Genomic DNA, 20,708 nt, shown 5'->3' with positions numbered 1-20,708 from the left:
TGCCAGGCAACGAAGTCCTCATCCACATTCTCACTCAGGGGGATCCGAAGTATTCTGGAAACATCAATTGGATTGAAATTATCAGTAAGCATTTGCTCATACCATTGCATTGTATCCAGATTAATTAATTCATCAACAGTTCTTAACAGAGTCTGACCCCTTGGTGTTAGAACCATCCGATCATGACTTAGAGGTACCCAGGGGTCTAACCAGATGTTTATTTTGCCCCCTGTTCCAACTCTCCAAATACATCCCCTCTTAAACGTTCTCAGACCCGCTATGATGCTTTGCCAAGTAAACGAGGAGCCCTTCTTCGGTCCAGCTTTAAGGATATCACAGTTTGGGTCATACTTGGCTTTCAGTACTTGAGCACAAAGTGAATCAGGTTTTGTAACAAGTCGCCAGCTCTGTCTAGCTTGGTCTCCATCGTTAGTTGCATTTTGCAGGCGCCAAGATAATGCAAGCGTCCCTTTGATATTGTTATGCCGCCCGTGGATTTTTCTTTGCTTGGAGAGGTAGCGCCCTCCTTTTTTTTCGAAATGGGGTATCTCCCCAGCCTCTGCATCAATCGATGCACACAGCTGTTTTATTTCATCGTTTCAAAATTCAAGATTCATACAACTCATGGATCACACAAGGTGTACATAAAAATTAACCATAGAAAAACAAAAAGGATGTGAATCTTATGCATGTTGTAATCTTCTAGTGAGCTGCCAGCCAACCTGGTTGTAGATATCCTGAGCGACCGTCTCCAGACGGGTACACCCAGAATCCATATGTGCACGTTGAGGCTCCGGTAGAAGATAAGACCACTCGTGGATCCAATGTGTAATCATTCGGATAACCTGTAGAAAATGAGAGTTCGTGCTTTTGTTAAAAACCATATCATTACGACAATTCCAAATAGCCCACATCAAAGCACAAATACCCGTACGTATTTGTTCCTTTGATTTTTTCTCCACTCCATTTAGCCAATTTCCAAACATATTTGTAACATTAGCTGGTGGAGGAACATTAAAAGTATATTGAATGGTTCTCCAAATAAGCGTTGCGAAGGGACAATCAAAAAATAAATGGTTTATTGATTCATTAGCATCACAGAAAACACACTTTTTACATCCATTCCAGTTTCTTTTAGCAAGGTTATCCTTCGTAAGAATCACCTTATTGTAGAGAAACCACATGAAGATCCTAATCTTGAGTGGCACCTTTATTTTCCAAATATATCTACGTAAGAAAACCGTATGACCGTTCATCATATCCGCATACATGGATTTAACCGAAAAAAGACCAGAAGATGTTAACTTCCAAACAAAAACATCTTGATCATCCGACAAGTTAACCGTAAATAAGCGATGGAGCAATATTAGCCAAACCTCAATTCTATCATTCGATAAAGTCCTCCTGAATTCGATATTCAGCGGATTACCTGTTAAGACATCCAATACCAAAACGTTTCTCCGGCGTACAATGCTATATAATGAAGGGTATTGTTCAGCTAAAGGCCTATCACCTAACCATATGTCCTCCCAAAAGCGAGTACTTTGACCATTTCCAACCTTAAAGGAACCCCGGGAAAAAAACTCGTCTTTAACTCCCATAAGTCCTTTCCAAAAAGGAGAGTCGGTGGGTTTAGCTGTCACTTGTGACAGAGTTTGAGTTCGGAGATATTTGTTATGCAAAAAAGCATAACAAAAAAGCCCTCCTAGGTGCCCCGCATGGAACAAAAAAGCCCAGAGCAGTCAGCGATTAAATAGGCACCGACGGTAACAAAAATCTTGTAATAGGCACCGATGGTAACAAAAATCTTGTAATCTCATCGCTACAGGTTTCATGCCCTAAGCATGTTTCTTGTAATGTTGGGAGTAGTACCCGCAAGAATTTTTCCCGTGCTATTTGTAAACCGTAGTTTAGGTACTTGAATTAAGTCCTGCTGCCCAAAAGCTTCATTGATGTTTGTAGTTGGGTTCGATGATGACCTCTCTGCTGCTAGGGAACCTGAAACCATGCAAATGAGATCTGGTTCAACACGTTTAGGTTTCACAATCTGCAGTCCTTGACTCCAGAGAAAGATTGCTCAATTCAGGGGTGCAAGCGCTTTATTCCCTTAATTTTGCTGATAGAAAAAAGTTCAACGCCATGTCACGGTTGGTCTTTGGCACATTTGGCTGGAACTAAATACTAGCAGAACATTTGATAATGTAGCACAGCTACCTCACTTGGTCAAGCAAAAGATTAGAGAGGAGAATGCTGATCAACCAGTTCAGCCGAGGCAGGAGCAAGCGACGAGTCACGTAGTCTGTTGTTTTTGTTCCTAGGCACTTGCTTTGGATGTTAAACTCTTGTAAATACCAAACTCTTCCAATTTTAATAAAAATGACATGCAAGTCTTTTGCTAGTTCTGACAAATAGAGAGCTTCACTGATCATCCTGATTGGCTTGTGAACTCTTTTATTGTCGGGCTAACCTGTCGTGAACTCATGGCCCCATTGGTGGGCGCGCCTATTCATCACCTTAAGCGGCGATCCAGAACGCCTCCGCAGGAAATGAGATGGTCCTGAGTAAGATGGGCCAGGCCCATATTAGGTACGTGCACCAGTTTACATAGTAGTTTGTTTTGAACTGTACGTGCACCTGTTTACATAGTACGGAGTAGTTTCTTTGAACTCGTTCGAGTATGTTTAGATATGAAACCTAAAAAATTTTAAACTGAAAAAGTTAAAATTTCAAAAATGTTCACATACGGAAAAGTAAATTTTTTAAAATGTTTAGAGTAAAAAGTGTTCAAATAATTATTTAAATTTATAAAAAATCAAATTTAAAAATTGTTAAAATTCCAAAAATGTTTGAATCTAAAAAGTTCATAATAAGAAAATTCAAAACAAAAATGTTGATATTTAAATGTTCAAACTTTAAATTGTTCAAATTCGGAAAAGCGAGCCTCAAAACCCTACTATTGAGGTGGGACCATTTAACCTGGCGAGCCTAGTTCGGTCGAACATTCCAAAGTTGATCGTGTCGTTATCTGTTTGCTTCGATTTGGAGGTTTTTCTTGAAAATATTCAGATTTTGAATAAATGTTTAAATTTGAAAAAATGTTTAGATTTTAAAATTGTAAATTCGAAAAATGTTCAAACATGAAAATTGTTCAGATCTAAAAAATGTTCAAAACTAAAAATTATTCTAATGTGAACAAATGTTAAATTTTGTAAATGTTCAGATTTATAAATTGTTCAAACTTCAAAAAATATTAAGTATGAAAATAGTTATAACTCAAAAAATATTCAGATTTAAAATTGTTCAAAATAAAAAATGTTCAAAGATAAAAAATTGTTCAAATTCAGAAAAAATTAAAATCTAAAAAAGTTCAAATTCCAAACATTCAAATTTTAAAAGTAAAAAAAAAAGTTCGATAAAACTAAAACTGGAGTGAAAAAACCAGCTGAACCAAAAAAAACCCTGAAAGAAAAAGCGAAACAGAAGAAAACACGAAGGGAAACTCCTGCCCTCGCTAATGGGCCGGCCCAGCCTACCGCGCTCTGAGCGGAGCGAAGAATAGCGCCCGCTATGAGCGGGAAATAGGTTTCGCGCCCATTGGTAGCATGGTCGTGAACTCAAGTGCTAACAGTTTGGGCTCGTGTACCGGACCTTAACATGTTATTTTGTTCAACCTTAGCCCAACCTAGAGTAGAAAATGGGCTTCTCCATGAAAAGTGCTATTGAAGCCTGGCCCACTGGAACCCTTTGAGAAAACGAAAAGAATATTTACAAATCTGAAAACAAGCATGTGGTTTACGGGATTCCACCGGTCCGCCTCAACTGGCCCTCTCGTGGCTCTCACATAGGCGTGTTATCCCTTGCAGTGTTCCTCGAATTCCCTTGAGCTTATGTTATCATGGTCCTCTAGCAATGTCGACATGGCTCCTTATACATGGCGTTTTTTCTTGTTCAGGCGTATGTCCCATAGCCTAGGGTCCTTCTGAAGACACCGATGATTTAATCCTATGTCGTTGGTTAACATGAGTTGTTTGGTCGGTGACTATAGGTTGGGTTCTTTGGTTAGAGGTTGGGAGTTGACGAAAGCTTTGTAGGTCTTTGGACTCTACCGGTGACGTCGATGCCCATGGGCCTTTTTTTATTTTCTTTGAGGCGTCATTTGAATCCCCCTCCTTTGGATTCTCAAGTCATGATGGGTTCATGCCCGATGTTGATCCCCTGTGGATAACGGTGTGGGTGCGGTGGAGGTTAGTTGGTGAAGAAAGCTTCGATGATGCTTTTGTGCAATAGAAGATGATGCTCCTTCAGTGGGATAAAGCGATCTCCTTTCGTGTAGCGCTTCATTTAGTTTTTGCTTTGTATCTCTTACCCTTTGTGATCTTCTATATGTAAAACTAGCATCTCAGTCTATGTGTAAGTTATATAACTCTTAGCCAGTCAATGACTTCATTAATTCAAAGCTAGACTCATTTTGATCATTCCGTCTAGAAAATACAAGCATGTGAGCAAATCTATGCACGGTACAATCTTTTTTCCAAATACATGTTCATACGTGAGCTACACCAAAATGAGTGTGTGAGGATGAAAACTGATTCCTTTTCTTTTTTTCGTCCACGGTATTCTGTTATTTTGTGCATGGATAAAACACAATGCATTTTGTGCAAAATTTTACAGATAGGTACTCCCTGTTGTCGTGGTTTTAGTGTAAACTATTTTGAAACATTTTAACAGGATTTTGATTTTATTGCAAAGAATTCCAAAGAGTACGTCTAGAGGTTCTAAAATTAAAATGGCCCTCTCCTCCTACCACCCTCTTTCATTTTGGGAAAGGTACCATGCAAACTCAGGCCTAAACTAGACTTGGCTGGAGCTTAAGTATGATTAAAAGAGAAATGCGTGGCCGTGACTGTGGAGAAACATGAACGTGGCCGCCGTGAGCGGCAAGCCGCGTGTGCACGTTTGGCACAGCAGGAAGATGCCGAACCGAGAGAGAAACCACAAGCACTATTTTAAGGAAAACACTTGGTTTCAGTCGGCCGATCATAGCAGAAAAATCGGTCGTGGGCCCGGCAACCTCCCGCGCGGGCGCCACCACGTGTTACGCAGAAACGTCCAGCCGCGCCACCTACGTGATTCGCAGAACCTCCAGCAGAGCGCAGAGGCCGGATTAACACATGCATACACTTCGTCTGTGTACGAGTATTTTTTATCCATTGATGCATGCACATCAGCACATGCACGTCCCATCAGCTAGTGCAACTGCTAGCTACCTTCCACGTAGCTGAAATTTTGTTGAACTATTGTAATAAATAGATAATATTTTTGTTGGATTTTATTGTTGATTATTGTTGTAAACAATTTTTTATTAGATTTCTTGTTGCTAATATTAAAGTGAATATTTTGTTGTAATCGTTTGAGACTTTTGTAATCATAATTAGTGATTTTTTGTTGTAATTTAATCTATAGCAAATTAATTGTTTTTAACCACTTTAAACTATTTTGCAAACATATAGATTTTTTTTGTTGCAATAGTATGTGATTTTTGGTGAATTCGTTGGCGACTTTTGTTGTAAATCAATTTTCCGCAAAAAAAATGTTGGTTTAACCACTTTATTGTAATTTTATTTTTTGATAAATTTTATGGTGCTTTTGTTTTAATAGTATATATTTTTTGGACATGGGGTAATAATTTTTGTTGTAAAACTCTCTGCCTAGAGGTAAATGATCGCGGTGGCATATTTATTGTAAATATCGGAAAGTTCAGAACCAAAGACGATATACCCTTTCGTTTCTGTAGAGAAGCTCGGTACTGCGGGTTAATTTTCATTGAAACGGAGGGGGAGAATGTAAAAGCAAGCTTATGCTGATTTCAGACGCTGGATCTTGATCCGACGGAGGGTATACGACCGATTTTGGGTTGGCCGGTCGGCCGACCGACGCGTAGCGTCACCCCTATTTTAAGCTTCCGTCCGAAAGAATCCCATTACGTTTGGATGTTCCAGAGACGTCCAAGAAGCGAGCAGAGCATACGTGTGAGCTCACGATTCGCGCTGTGTGCAACGCGGCAGTCAACCCTTGGGCCTAGTCATCACCTGTCTTCTGCAGAGCCTCAGCAAAACCGGCTACTAGCGACACAGGTATACACCCTATGGCGCCACGCGTCCCCGGCACAAACCCTCTATATATGCACCGACGGCACGATGCCTCGGTCACAAACAGCTACAGACACAAACAAGCCTGCCCATCCATCCAGGAGGACGAACTTGTAAACAGAGGAAATCGTTCGATCGACAGGAAGTGTCTTCAAGCTTCAGCTAGCAGCTATGCCGTTCGTGCCGGCGTGCGTGCAGTGCGGCACCCGGAGCAACCCGTGCCGGTGCAAGGTTCTCGGCCCGACGCTGGGGTTCGTCGCCTTCGTCGCCACCGGCGTCGTGGAGTGGCCGCTGGGCGCGGTTGTGTACCTCTTCCGCCACCACAAGGGCCGCCGCATCATGGGACACCCGGCCAGGGTCGTCTACCCGCGCGTTACCAGGGCGATCCCGATATGATCGTGATCAGGCGCGCCATTCCTGTATACTTACTTGGTCAGCTGCTTCTATCGTGTGCGTGAGTGATTATTCGATAATAAGGGGTTGTGTGCATCGTGTTGCAACAGGCTCTGGCCATCTATGTACATGTAATATTCGCTGGTCAATATTACTACTGTTTTCGTCAGATTACCTTCTCCTGACTCTTGGGAACTACATTCCGAATGCGTGCCGGGCTGTGCCACCTATCTCATTTCTTACTCGGGAGGAGATTTTGCTCCACGCCTTCATCTTTAGCCGACAAGAACAAAGAAAAGAAAAATCACTGTTGGAAAATTAGGCACAATTTTTACAACTAATTCTAGAATATTAAACATTATTAAACTTGAATATACTAAATGCATTAACTAACAGAATATACTAGATGCATTAACTAACATAAACAGCAGTAGGGCATACAAATAGATCCTATGGTTTACGTTGATAAACAGTTATTGATGCAGCATTAGCATTGTTGACGAAAACGTAGATAACAGTATGCGGCACCGCTCGATTTGTTTCGTAGAATACCCGTTATATGAACAACTTAAGCAGATCGATTTTTCAGAAACCTAATTCATCATCTCCCACAGAGGATCGCAAAGGTGACTGGTTTCGGAGATCCACTATCCCGTTCGTCGGTGCACGTCAACGGATGGACCGGAATAGGCTACGTTGGTGGCACAAACAAAGAGAGGTGACAAAATAAATGCATTAACTAACATAATAGAATATACTAAATGCATTAACTAACATAAACAGTAGTACGACATACAAAATCATATGGTTCACATACCGATCGGTTGTAGATAAAAATAGTTATCGACTGATTGGTTGTAGATAAAACAGTTATTGATCCAGCAGTAATATTGTTGACGAGGACGGAGATAACGGTATGCGGGAGCGCTCGATTTGTTTCGTAGATTACCCGTGATGAACAACTTAAGCAGCCACACATATCGACTTTTCGAAAACCTAATTCATCATCTCCCGTGGGAAATTTTGTCAAAAAGGACCACCTGCCCGACTGAAATGTCAAAAAGGACCACCTGTGAACGGAAATGGCAAAACTGCCGTGGCGGCACGACGGCCAGCCGACGCGTGGCGCCTGCCGCCGTAGCCGGTGGCGGCAGGGCCTACCGCCGTCAGCAGTGGCGGCACGTCCGGCACCGTCAGCCGGCCGACAACGGCCCGCAGCCTGCCGCCCTTGCCGGTGGCGGCACGCCGACGTGGCATGCCTGCCGCCGCCACCGGTGGAGGCAAGTGCTGCTGCCCCGACAGGCCTGCACAGCGCGCTGACGGCGCTGATTTCCATGTACTTTTTCGAATTATTGTACTGCTTTTTGGCTGATTGCACTGATTGAGGCATGTTCTGCTAAATTTTCCCGCCTAATTCTCTCGCTCAGTTCGCTATAAAAGCCAGCGTCGAGTGTGCCTAATTCTCTCGCTCAGTTCGCTGATATCATTTGGTACACAAGTGCTCATACCTTAGCCAGCATGAGTGTGCCTTGCTCAGACCAGGATTTTAGACCGATGAAGGGAAAGAATGCAACTTTGCCGCCGGGGGTTAGAGCAGAGAGGTGTTGGTGCGGCCGCCTTGCGAAGGTGAAGGAAGTGGTGGATTTTTCGGATAAGTTCGGCATGAAATATTTCATGTGCGCATACTACGATCATGATCCACCCGCACATACAAGTTCATCGTCCTCGAGACCTGCGGTATGTTGTAACAGCATGATTAAAAATCATATTTGTATGTCATTAATTTTTATTTATTTATCGTCTTGTTTTTGTTGCAGTCTCCGCCGCCCCTTTGCAACTGGTTTCACTGGATAGACCAGGAGCAGCCGGATTGGGCTCGCCGTGAGGTGGAGGAAAAACAGAGGCGTGCGTGGGCAAGGTTCCATGAGGAGGAGCGTTTCGAAAAGGCTATTGCTAATGATAAAGCAGAAAGAGAGAGACAGATACAAAAATTAAGGGCAGAGCAAGCTCGAAATCGCGAGGTAAATCAGAAGCGGATGGATGATGAGGCTGCACGTAGGTATGCAGAGGAAGAGGTGCGCAGGGAGGCCCGTGAAGCGGAAAGAAAGAGATTAAGAGAAAGGGCTGCTGAGGCGCAGGCAGCAGAAGAACGCGGCGACAAGACTGGAAAATGGCCACGCTGGACGCAGGGCAAATAGAGTGATCTGTTGTAGTAACTACGTATTTTAAATTCTGTTTACTTTCGCGTTGTATCTTAAATTGCGTCGTAGCGTTTATTTTAAGTTGTGGTGTTGGCATTGCCGATGTATCTTCATTTTATGTTGTATTTTTGCATGTGCATGTATCTTATTTTGAAAAACTGGTTGAATAATTATTCGAAATTATAGAAATATGTCTCATACATAGGTCATACATAGATAGAAATAATAGTAATATGGCAGAGTCGTCAACATATCACCCTTATCGACGACGGCGTGGTGGTCTCTGCTTAGCACCAGAAGGCGACCAAGGATTTGGTATACGATGTTGGCGCAAACCTCGACCGTACTGTTCGTGCTCCTCATCTGTGTGGGCCTCATAGTTCTGTGGTGGAGTTTGTAATACATGTTGAGATTGTGTCGCCGGAGGAATTAAACTGCCTTGTGTGCTTATAATGTCAGCTCCAAAGAATTCATTAAATATCCCTTGATTCTCAGGTTGACTAGAAGTTCCGGGATAGTATTCTTCCTGCATATGCTCAGTACCCTGTGGCGGGGCCATATTGTGGCCGAAACCAGCTATCATGTCAAAAGATTGCTGCGTAAAAAAAATTAGTTGTAAGTAATAGACATGAATATTTTTATGGGAGAAATTATATATTAAAATTGAAGGAACCTGTGGAGGAGGCATATTGTAGCCGAGTCCAGCTTCCGTCTCTGACCAGTTAGGTTCAAAAGATTGCTGCGGATGGAAAATATTCGTAAATAATAGGCGTAATTTTATGTTGTATGAGTGATTATTTATAAAATATGAACATACGCGAGTGGTGTTGTCGACGTTTGAAGTCTCCCCTTGGGTGTATGAAAATCGTTCCCCGAACGGATTAGTAGAGAAAATATTCTCCTCCTATTTGTAATGCGCAGAAGATAATATTTATTGTAAAATCTTGTAGAAGAACGTACGCGCATTTATAATTTTAAATGTATCTGATAATACCTGTGTGGCGCCATGGGGCGGAGACATGCGAGCTGATTGTGAGCGGTCAAGTAGAGATGAGTCGACGCGTGCATATGATGGATTCCGCGTAGGAGGTTGGCATAAATATATTACAACACATTATGAATAGAAATTATTATAAATATATTACAACACATTATGAATAGAAATTATTATAAATATATTACAACACATTATGAATAGAAATAATTATAAATTTATTACATCACACTATGAATAGAAATAATCATAATTTTATTACAGCAAATCATGCGCACAAATTATTATAAATATATTACATCAAGCTGGGTTGTTGTTGCTACGGTACGGGCATTCCCTTCGCGCATGACCGGGACATCTGCAAACGCGACAACGGCGTGGTTCTCCCGACTGACTATGGTCCATGTCATTTCTATGACGGCGAGATTGACGTCGACCCTTCGCGGTCCTCTTCAACGTCGGGTCCGGAACCCATATGGTGGATTTATCCGGCCATACATCCCTATAGTGCTGCCCAATGCCCCATGTCCAGAACTCACCATTCCATGTGTGCAGTAGGTTGTATGTGTTGAAGTACGGAGATATATAGGACTGCACGCTGATGTTCTGTGCTGAAGCAGCCTTGAGGACATGACTACAAGGGTATCCCAAAAGTTTTGGCTTGTTACAACTGCACTCACACGAGCTAGTTCCGAGGGTGACAGCATGCTTTCTTGAGCCTCTGTGGTGGCCTCTCACAAACTTGGCGCGTACATGTATTTCCCACTTATTCCTAAGTGCGTCAATTTGACGGAAACCATGGCTTTGTGATTTTTTTGCTTTCTCGTCTAGATGTCGCTGCATCTTTTCAGACCATGGCTTGTTCAGTGCGTCCCGAGCGTTGGCAACCTGGACTCTGTCTGCAAAGTACGACAAAGTCCGGTTCCAAGTTTCAGTAATCAACGCCGTGATAGGGAGGGCGCGCACACCCTTCAGCACACCATTGTACACCTCTGACATGTTGGTGGTCATTATGCCGTACCGTGCCCCAGAGTCGTGACAAAGCGCCCACTTGGTTAAATCGGGGCAACTCTCGGAAATCCACGTAGACAGATTAACTGTCCTGGTATTGCCCCTCCGATCTGTTCTCTGTGGCAACGCAGCTTTCTCAATTTCGGCATTGATTCCACTCCAAATTGCATTCATCTTCTCTTCTGTCTTCTGCATGCACATTCTCTTGAACAGCTTGAACCAATCCTTGTTCTTGAACTTTGAGTAAAAATTGGCTGCCAAATGCCGCATGCACCACCTTGTCTCTAGATCGGGCCACCCCCAATCTGGATCTTGTGCCACCTTCATAAACTCGAGCACACTCAATAGCCCCGTGTTGCGATCAGAGATGATGCAAACATTGGGGCGATTTCCGACAACTGAAATCTTCAAGCAGCATAAGAACCAGAACCAGCTATCTTTGTTCTCGCTCTCCACCAATGCATATGCAATAGGAAGGAGCTGATTGTTTGCATCTGCTGCGATCGCCAACAGGAGTGTGCCCTTGTACTTTCCAGTGAGGAAGGTACCATCTATTGACAACACTGGACGACAGTGTTGAAATGCCTGTATAGCTTGCGGGAATGCCCAGAATAAACGGTCAAGTATTTCTTCATTTTGCTCCCTGGGGTGTGGACGATCTCTCCTGAATACATGAGTCCCCGGGTTACTTGATGATATCTGATGGAGCAGTCTGGGGGCTAGGTCATATGCTTGCTCATATGTGCCATATAGCCTCTGGAAAATGTCCTCCTTGGCACGCCTTGCCTTTCCCGAGCTGACAGAAAAGCCAATCTGATCTTCTGCAGTCTCTTGCAGCGTCTTCACACTAACATTGATGTCTTTTTCCACCGCCACTTGCAAGATATGTGACAAATATTTTGCGGTGACGTTGCGGTGCTTAGCCATAGCCCCCACCTGCTCGCAACTATGTGGTTCTATTTTTGAGATATGCCAGGGCTGACATACCCCAGAGCTCTTTCGAGCGACCACTCTCCCCATGCACCCCTCATTCAATTTGACACATATCACTTTTAGCTGACTTCGATCAGACTGCTTCACTCTGTGCTCCCGAGATATGCTCAATGCATACCTCTTTATTGCCTGGTCAGCGGAGTCCTTGTCAGGGAAACTTTGCCCAACTAGCAGACTATCCTCTCCTAGGCCTGGAACAGACCGAAATTCATTGCTTATGGTCATGGTCTGCAGGAAGTCAGCGTCCATTGGACCTGGGACCGCCCTCTGGGGAGGACCTACTCCTTCTTCATCCGACGAGGATTCGGACGAAGATGAACGAGCATCATCATCCAACGCCTCAGGCAATCCCTCCACATGTTCGCTGATGTCGACGACCGCGGACCAATATCCTGGGTCAACATTATGGTGGCTAGGCATCTGCTCCGATGGGTCGATGCTACGAGCAGCGGTCATGGCAAGCTGATCCGACAGGCCCGTGCTAGGACCTGCGGTGATGGACAGCTGCTCTTCTGCAGCGCTCCTACTGCTTCCAGCATCATCAGTAGCTGAAATAAACTTCACATACACCATCGGCCGTCCGTACATAGCAGCACCAGGTGTGCTTGCAAACCTCATGTACGTACGCCAATTTGTATCATTTTTTACCTCCCGCAAACCCCAACGGGGAGGTCCATTCCCTTCTACGACGATAAGAGCCTCAACCGTCATCCTCTGTCCACGCATCCCCTGACCAAATGGGGCTCGGATGATTTTTCTTACATCCGCAAATGCTCTATTGACCATATCTATCACTGCAACTTCCATCGAGTCGCAGTTCGAGAAATCCACCCCACCGAATTCATCACGTACAACGTCCCCATAGTACACTACCAAATTTTCCATCGTACCTACCGCACAACCAGATTTTAAAAAATAATATTAGTAACATCCTACCTTAAATCATATTACTGTTTTAATAATTTCATTAATACACTTATTCTAACATGGCGGTAAGACTTTACGGAAATAATTAATCCTTCCTTTTCTAAATAATACGGCAAAAAAATACACAAGACAAAATATTAAAAGACATCATATATATACCTGAATTTGCAGATAGATATTCCTCCAAATAATAATTTACGCGCCACAATAATCCAAGTAATAACTGTGAGAGAGCATGTGCATACTTCAATCCACCTAAAATACACATTAAAATTTGCGAGTTAAAGCATGTTCCTAACATACGGTTATTAGTTCAACAAATTATCCATCTCTTTAATTTTCAGTCATACATGCAATAATAGTACGCTGCACTACGTGTTGTTCTATTTCAAATTAAATTACATCCTTCATAAAATCTCACTCTCTGTACATAATATGCTAATACAATGTTGCTTGCCTAATTAGTAGAGTAAAATATACTACACTACACCACAAATAGCAACAGCTAACATATGCATGTACGAATAAAATTGGCGATCTACAAGAACTCACCTTAATTTTCTTCTTTCGCTGCTTCGTGCACCCAATTAGCGGCTCAATCAGTGACTCAGTTAGCTAATCAATCACTAAAGAACAATGGCATGGGAGGGCTGCTTCGAGCTGTTCTTCTGTGAGCTCTCGTACGCGAAGAAAGATGAAAACGTATGAGACGAATAGCTGGCCAGCTGCTACTTATAAAGGACGTGAAACAACCACTTTCGGTGGTCACGGTCCTGTACCAGCGGCGGACGTCAACTCATGTCGGAGAATCATACAATCAATTTTCTGTACAACTACAGTCTCTAATATAGCTGAAAGTGCAAAAACTAGTGCCAAATAGACTCAAACCGGAGCAAACAGCCTCAGAATCAGAGACAGCCCGAATCTGACACAGTTTGCGTGGAAATCAGCGCCGTCAGCGTGGGAATCAGCGCCGTTAGCGCACTGTGGAGGGCTGTCGGGGCAGCAGGACGTGCCACCACCGGTGGTGGCGGCAGGCCTGCCAGCTCAGCGTGCCGCCACCGGCACGGGCGGCAGGGCGACGTCGGCGTCGCTCCGTTGTCGGTCGGCTGACGGTGCCGGACGTGCCGCCACTGCTGACGGCGGCAGGCCCTGCCGCCACCGGCTACGGCGGCAGGCGCCACGCGTCGGCTGGCCGTCGTGCCGCCACGGCAGTTTTGCCATTTCCGTTCACAGGTGGTCCTTTTTGACATTTCAGTCGGGCAGGTGGTCCTTTTTGACAAAATTTCCTCCCGTGGAGGATCGCAAAGACGACTGGTTTCGAAGATCCACTATCCCGTTCGTCGGTGCACGTCAACGGGTGGACTAGAATAGGCTACGTTGGTGGCACAAGCAAAGAGAGGCGACAAAACCTTAAATTATGCATCATATGTGTTTTGATTGCAGTCGGGCAACAGATTATATAGGTTCATAAAACTGTAGACAATATCGGCATGCCACACGTGTCTAGTTGTTTTCGTGAATAAAAAAGAAAGCAAATCACAGCTCGAGGCTCAATCCACTCAACATAAATGTTGTGTGCGTCGTGTCGGAGCGAGGAGGAGAAACACGTGTGTACATGTTCTTTTCTCACTCACTTAATGGTGAAACAATCCACCTTATAAGGTCTAACGTACTCTACCACTCTCTTGTGATTCACCAACTTAGACTCAAACTAACATATACTGCTATACACATGGAATTTAAAATTTATAAAATACTGAAATACTACATAAGCTAAAAGGATCAGCCTATTGGTTTAAATAAGTACTAATAGAAATGCGCTTATATCTGAACGACTTACGCGTGGCGCATCAGATTTTATTTTTGTTCTGCCGCAAGCTAAGGACTACGTTATTAGGGCATCTCTAATGGGCGATGCATTTCCGACGCGCAAAATGGTTACGTACGTCTGTTTGCGTCGGGCAGCGGACACAAAATTGATCGCTTACGCGTCCACATGAATTAGGATGTTTTAAACAACAAAATAAACATATTCAAAGTAGTCTCAGTTATGACATCCAAATTCTTATAAATCTACATGAAAATAAGATGATATTGACCTCTACCGCATTGTCTTCATGACCAGCCAATGTCCATAGCTACCGGCGCAATTGAACAAGTTGTGGGCAGCGAGGCCGGGCGGCGCAATCGGCAGATGTTTGGCCCCAAACAGGCGACAAGTGCGCGCCAGAACCTACCCCGACTGAGATCCTGTTCTTCGGCGCGGCGAGGACCCAGCAGACGATGTGTACTGCGGCGGTGCGACGGGGCGGCGGGGTAGGGCTGGGGTGGTGGCGTCGCATTAGGGCAGCAAAGAAGGGGAAAAGCAAAAAAATCCGAGTGATCGATTTCGCTGTCCCTGACGCAGGCGACAAGTGCGCGCTAGAACCTACCCTGACTGAGATCCTGTTCTTCGTGCGGCGAGGACCCAGCAGACGATGTGTACTGCGGCGGTGCGACGGGGCGGCGGGTAGGGCTGGGTGGTGGCGTCGCATTAGGGCAGCTAAGAAGGGGAAAAGCAAAAAAATCCGCGTGGTTGATTTCGCTGTCCCTGACGTGTGGGATCGGGTAAGAAAAGAAGGACACTAGGCGTGACGGTGGTGCAGCGTCTTACCCGCGTAAAAGATTCTGGCGAAGTCCAAGAAAGATAGAACACACGTGTAGGCTCCGGATTTGCAGTGGCTTCTCCTTGGCAACGTGGAAGTGAACCACTACGCCGAGTCATCGCCTTCTTTTTGCAACCAAGTTGATAGCGTCCCACGTGGTGCCCTAATCGTGCCACGCGCCCTCGCCGTAAGGATGTTATATAGAGTGGCCGAGGCCTTGACCACATCACAACGATTAACAAGCTGACCATCAGTTTCTTGCATCTATCCATCATCATCATTCGAAGCCAAGTCCAGGGTTCGATAAGCAGAGAGGCTCCCGGTTCTGAAGCATCAATGGCCTTCGTACCGATCTGCGTGCAGTGCGGGACGAGGAGCAACCCGTGCCGGTGTAAGGTAATCGGCCCGACGCTCGGATTCGTGGCGCTCGTCGTGGCCGGGGTGGTGGAGTGGCCGCTGGGCGCGGCCGTGTTCCTGTTCCGCCGCCGCAAGGGCCGCCGCATCATGGGCCACCCAGCTGGGGTCGTCTACCCGCGCGTCAACGGAGCAATCCCCATCTAATCGACCGCCGCCTGCTGAATCCTCGTCGGTGGTGACGCCGTTCGCCTGATCGAATCGGCTTGTCAGGCAATGTCATGAGATGGATTTAGGACGTTCGTATCTCAATGTGGAATTATGTGTTCAATAAAAGCGTTGTTTGTGTTGTAGAAACTTGCGAAGCTTTGCGGTGGCTGTACACAGAGTTTTTCGTCGATGTAAAGCAACTGCATTACGAGTATTTTGCTTGGCAATGTATTTTCCCTCTTCTCTTTTTCAGCTAATAAGAATGTACTACGTAGTAACAACTACTGTTCAAAAAAAAAAAAAGTAGTAACAACTAAACAGAACTGAGAAAGGTACTATACATGAGCATTGCATTAGACAAAATTTCGTCTAGTATGCTGCGAGTTATTAATAGTTGAGAACTCGTCTATGATTGCTGGAAATCTGAGTACTAACAAACAAATAAATAATAATCAAACTATTTCGCCTCCTGTCTATGCTTCTAGTTGCTGCTCCTTCTTAGCAATCAGGATATGCAGAGGCCCCTCCACACACATGTCCACGCCGAAGTAGTGGAACGGCTTCTCCCTGAAGGCCCAGATCTCGACGACGTCGTCCAGCTTGAAGCCGCACTGCTGGACGACGAAGTTCCTGTACCCATCTCCATGGATGACCGTGCTGCGGCTGCTCTCCCACTGCTTCAGCTTCATCTGCTTCCTGCGGCCGTCGGCGTCCACCACGACCACGGGAAGCCCGACGTGCTTCTTCCCCGCGCTCTTCGTCCTGTTTCCGCCCTGCTCACCTTTGATCCGCGCCTGCTTCGGCGGCCTCGGCCTGGGGCCATCCTCGTGCAGCAGGTCGGCGGACTTGAGTTCAGCGTCGGAGATCATCCCCATGAGAGTGTGCTGCACGCCGTCGTTCGGGAGGCGGAAGCGGTTCTGCCGCTTGTCCAGGTCAGTGTCGGTCACGGTCTTCTCGCCGATGAAGCGCACCTCCATGTCGACCCGAATCCCCAGCTGCCGGAACAGTCTCGTGCGGATCCACGACGGCTCGGCCCGGCTGGGCGCGGCGGCCGCGAGTGGGACGGCATCGATTGGCGGGGCCGCCATGAACGGGACCAAAGCGCCGGCATTCGCCGAGATGTTGGTCTTCCGCTGGGCGTGTTGCGCCGCGGTAGCATGGTCGTAGATGACCAGCGGCAGCGTGAGCGCGTGAGGCCGCTTGCGGCCGGCGTAGCAGGGCGGCGCCATCTCGGGGTTGGTTGTTGTTTCCACGATCGTCGCCATGTCAGGGGTTCCCGTCGTGCAATTCGTCTCGTCTAAGCTGTGATTCCTCTTCTCGTATTGCATTGGCCAATAGCCCATGTGCGCATTGCTATATACTCCCAGGATGAACTGAGCAAACCGAGTCGAACTTGGTAAACGAGTCGCTGCCGGATGCGAGTCTGACAGGAGACATGATACTGTTACGTACATGCATTAAGCGCTGAGAATCAGAGTCGGGCTAGTACTCGTGGCTGTGTTCCTGCTGTTGATGTTGAAGAGTCCGCCGCCGCAGGAACCCACCGGATCGGGACTCTGGCGGATGAGAGCCGTGGCGGCATGCCGCATGCCTCTTGTGTGGCCGCTGATGCAGAGGGGGCAGCGGAGATCGAGTTAGGAAGAATGTCCAGCATGGGCTATTGTGCTAACTTTTACCTGCTTGGCTGTGGTATATGGTTCGTTGTACAATGCAGATTCCGCGATGAGACCATGATTCATGACTCGTGAGAGTAACTTTATGCCCACGGCATGTCAGTCCCAATCTACTCAAATTCTAATTTCAACCCAATCTAAGAAAAGAAAAGGCTCGAATCAAGATAAGAAAAAAAAATCCTCTCCTCTTGATCAACAAAAGAAATCACCCAAGATTCTCACGTAATATAAAAATTGAATCAGTCCCACCTCTGTCGTGTTCTGTTCTGGTCCATTGGAGGATCTTCTCCACCTCGCAAGCTTCGCCTCTCCCAAGTAGTGTAGTCCCCGGCGGTAGTAGAAGGGGTGGATCCTAGAGGCTGTCAGTCGCCAGCGTTGAGAAGGACTCGATCACGTTTCCATGATCCTATATGGGGTGTTCTTTGTAAAATTGTGGGGCCTAGTAGTTTTACCTTTATTTCGCAATGTTCTATCGATAAATGTTCACCTACCGCCGAAGTAATGCAAGTCCAGGTTCCTCCTTTCAGTTAAAAAAAAAAAAACAGTTAAATATGCCGTCTTCAACAGTTAGATAAAGACAACATGTTTGGTAGGCTGCAGCCTTTTCGTGGCCCAATTGAGTAGTACTTCGTGGACAATGCAGAGCAAATAGATGCACTGTACCATGCATAGACGGAGCCAGATCAGTACATGGGTGTACATTTGGGTGTACAAATGTACACCCATTATTTTATGGCAGTAGCTTGTATACCCTATGTGTAACTTAAATACAAAGAAATATACATCAAATAAATATGAGTAAAAATGTAACTTCAGGTGTACTATGCACACCCATTATTGGTACGTTCACTTCGCCCCTGGTACCATATTCTGCAGCTCGTTTGGTAGCCTATCAAGTATGAGTTGAAGTACTTTGCGTAGCCCGTTTGGTGGATTGCATGCAGGCACTTTTGATATGAGTAATGCAAACTTGTGTATTTGGGTGCATCCGACCCATGTGTCTATTAACCACATCCCACAATGATGACCTTACCACCACAATCACACATAGCAGATAAGACATACTAGAGTAGATAGTTTACAAGAACTTCATCATCACGACCCTAACTACTATGAATTAAGTTGTGCGCAAACATGTCATCATCACAACCCTAGCTACTACGAATGAAGTATCAGTACACAAACGGTTCATCATGAGGGGTAAGGGGGTCCTTCTTCTTCTGAGATGGTGGCGTGACCTTTGATCCCACATTGCCTCTGCCCACTCCGTCCTCTTGTTCTTCGAAGTTGCGTCGTGAGTTGATTCAACACCGTGGCCAACGTCAATGTAATCTGGCTGAAATCTTCCTCATCTAGTATATGGTCATCTAGGCCATAACCTAATATCCAGTTGTATATAATACAACATGCAAGCACAAGCTTTACCTGTGTGCAGTAAGGGCGGACACTGATAAAGGATCTTGAATTTGTTCTTCAAAAAAATGAATGCTCTCAATGGTGACCCTCAGGCTTGAGTATCGTAGATTGAACAAATCCTTGGGATTTTTCGGCAAGGTGCTAAACTCGTTGAGATGGTACCTTGTCGATCTGAAGGGAGGAAGAATCCTAGGGTGACAACCACAACCAACATCACCAAGGTAGAATTATTCCTGGAGGGATATTGATACCATCAGGTCTAGACATGACGCCCGCAAGGATGTTTGAATCATGTGCAGATCCTTCCCAACCAGAAAGCACGTATGTGAACTTCATGTCAAAGTCAACAACAACAAGCAGATTCTGGTTTGTGTAGTTCTTCATCCCCCTGTAAGATGCAGCCCCTGCTCTCGAAACTTTGGCAGTGATATGAGTACCATCAATAACACCAATACAATCCTGCAAGATGAACAAATTGTAGTCATATTTCTGGACCATTTTTAGAGTTGTGAAACCACGAGAATAATTGTACAAGTGTTCACCTGAAAATATAGCATCCACCGAAAGTTGTTCAGTATCTTTGGAGGAGTTTGGCTTGATAGGGGTTTGATCATCTCATATCTAAGCTCCCCAATTGCCTAGAGAGATATTGTCTCCATGGATCTTCTAAATATGTTGTGGATGGCTCGAAACCTCTGTTTATGACCTACCACATGAAGGGACATAGCAGCATGTTCTTCCACGGAGGTGTGGATGCTATCCTCCAAGAATCCACCCTTAGCCTTTTCACTAGTTCAAAGAATGGGGCTCTTTTCATTTGGAGCATTTGGAGAGCCTCTACATCGTTGTAGTTGTAGATATAGTTCGGGTTAGCTACCCTCTCCGGCTATTTTGGGCCAAGATAGGCCCTTACGTGAGCCGCAGATAAGCAACGCGCCTAACAGCTCTCTTGTGAACATCAAGATCTAGGCATAAATGACAAATACTAGTGCCGCTCCTGGTGGATGAGTGCCATGCTATCGACCTAATTGACCGGTTCTAGCATCAGTACCATCTAAATCGAGACGACATGGAGAAGGGGACCACGAGAAAACTCGTTTACCTCTATCATAGATAAGCAGGGAGTACAAGCCGGGGAGATGAAATGAGGGTGATCCGCATCCCAAGACCGTTGCCGGCAGGAGTAGAAGAAATCGCCGGGGCACGCAGATCCGCATCCAAGCCGCCGCCCAAGTCCGTAGCCGGATTTGGACAATCGATGGGGAGCGTAGATCCGCGTTACAGCGGCCTACCACCACCACATGTGCCCAATAAGGAAAAAGAGGAATTTTGGGTGAGGGTTCCAAGCAGAGAGGTGAACGGGGGGGGGGGGGGGGGGGGGCTAGGGGTATGCATGGCGGAAACATGGCAAGGAATGTCATATTTCCCGCCTTCCCGGTCATAGCTGCCGCGTGCTCGCGCGCGCCCGCTTTTGCATTGCCTGATATGGCTCGACAAAAATGGTTGATTCGGGCGTTGTCGTCGGGCCTGCTTCAGCGCTGCTCTTCGCGCTTGTGGGAGACGGAGGCCTCATGCAACCAACCAATCGTTTCGATTTCGTACCGAGCACCCTGTTTAGAGGGTCTGCAGGCTACCAAACACATCCTAAGGTTTTATATGTATATACACTTTGTATAACGAATAGAAACATGAAGAATCTGTATACATAATGAAAATCGAGAACAATGCAGTAGATAGAC

The 20,708-nt window shown here is 45.5% G+C and overlaps 3 protein-coding genes across 3 annotated transcripts; all 3 read left to right on the top strand.

Moving 5' to 3' along the window:
• Positions 1-6,214: 6,214 nt before the first annotated feature.
• On the top strand, positions 6,215-6,711 carry LOC127338494 (uncharacterized). Its single transcript, XM_051364583.2, has one exon. The coding sequence runs from the start codon at positions 6,321-6,323 to the stop codon at positions 6,543-6,545; it is 225 nt and encodes a 74-aa protein (XP_051220543.1). The 5' UTR covers positions 6,215-6,320; the 3' UTR covers positions 6,546-6,711.
• An 848-nt stretch (positions 6,712-7,559) lies between these two features.
• On the top strand, positions 7,560-8,783 carry LOC139837618 (uncharacterized). Its single transcript, XM_071826978.1, has 2 exons — positions 7,560-8,279; positions 8,360-8,783. The coding sequence occupies exons 1-2, from the start codon at positions 8,061-8,063 to the stop codon at positions 8,738-8,740; spliced, it is 600 nt and encodes a 199-aa protein (XP_071683079.1). The 5' UTR covers positions 7,560-8,060; the 3' UTR covers positions 8,741-8,783.
• A 6,767-nt stretch (positions 8,784-15,550) lies between these two features.
• Positions 15,551-16,174, top strand: LOC127338493 (uncharacterized). Its single transcript, XM_051364582.2, has one exon. It carries the CDS (start codon positions 15,653-15,655, stop codon positions 15,875-15,877), a length of 225 nt encoding a protein of 74 aa, XP_051220542.1. The 5' UTR covers positions 15,551-15,652; the 3' UTR covers positions 15,878-16,174.
• Positions 16,175-20,708: the final 4,534 nt, after the last annotated feature.

The sequence above is a fragment of the Lolium perenne genome, chromosome 3 (assembly GCF_019359855.2).
Source record: "Lolium perenne isolate Kyuss_39 chromosome 3, Kyuss_2.0, whole genome shotgun sequence".
NCBI classification, from domain to species: domain Eukaryota; kingdom Viridiplantae; phylum Streptophyta; class Magnoliopsida; order Poales; family Poaceae; genus Lolium; species Lolium perenne.
This window is presented reverse-complemented; position numbering and strand designations above follow the sequence as displayed.

What these genes read in the sequence shown, in the direction of transcription:
- LOC127338494 (XM_051364583.2), top strand. Translation starts at nt 6,321, where the DNA reads ATGCCGTTCGTGCCGGCGTGCGTGCAGTGCGGCACCCGGAGCAACCCG.
- LOC139837618 (XM_071826978.1), top strand. Translation starts at nt 8,061, where the DNA reads ATGAGTGTGCCTTGCTCAGACCAGGATTTTAGACCGATGAAGGGAAAG. An exon ending in CATCGTCCTCGAGACCTGCG is followed by an intron (nt 8,280 to 8,359) that starts GTATGTTGTAAC and finishes TTTTTGTTGCAG; the next exon opens with TCTCCGCCGCCCCTTTGCAA.
- LOC127338493 (XM_051364582.2), top strand. Translation starts at nt 15,653, where the DNA reads ATGGCCTTCGTACCGATCTGCGTGCAGTGCGGGACGAGGAGCAACCCG.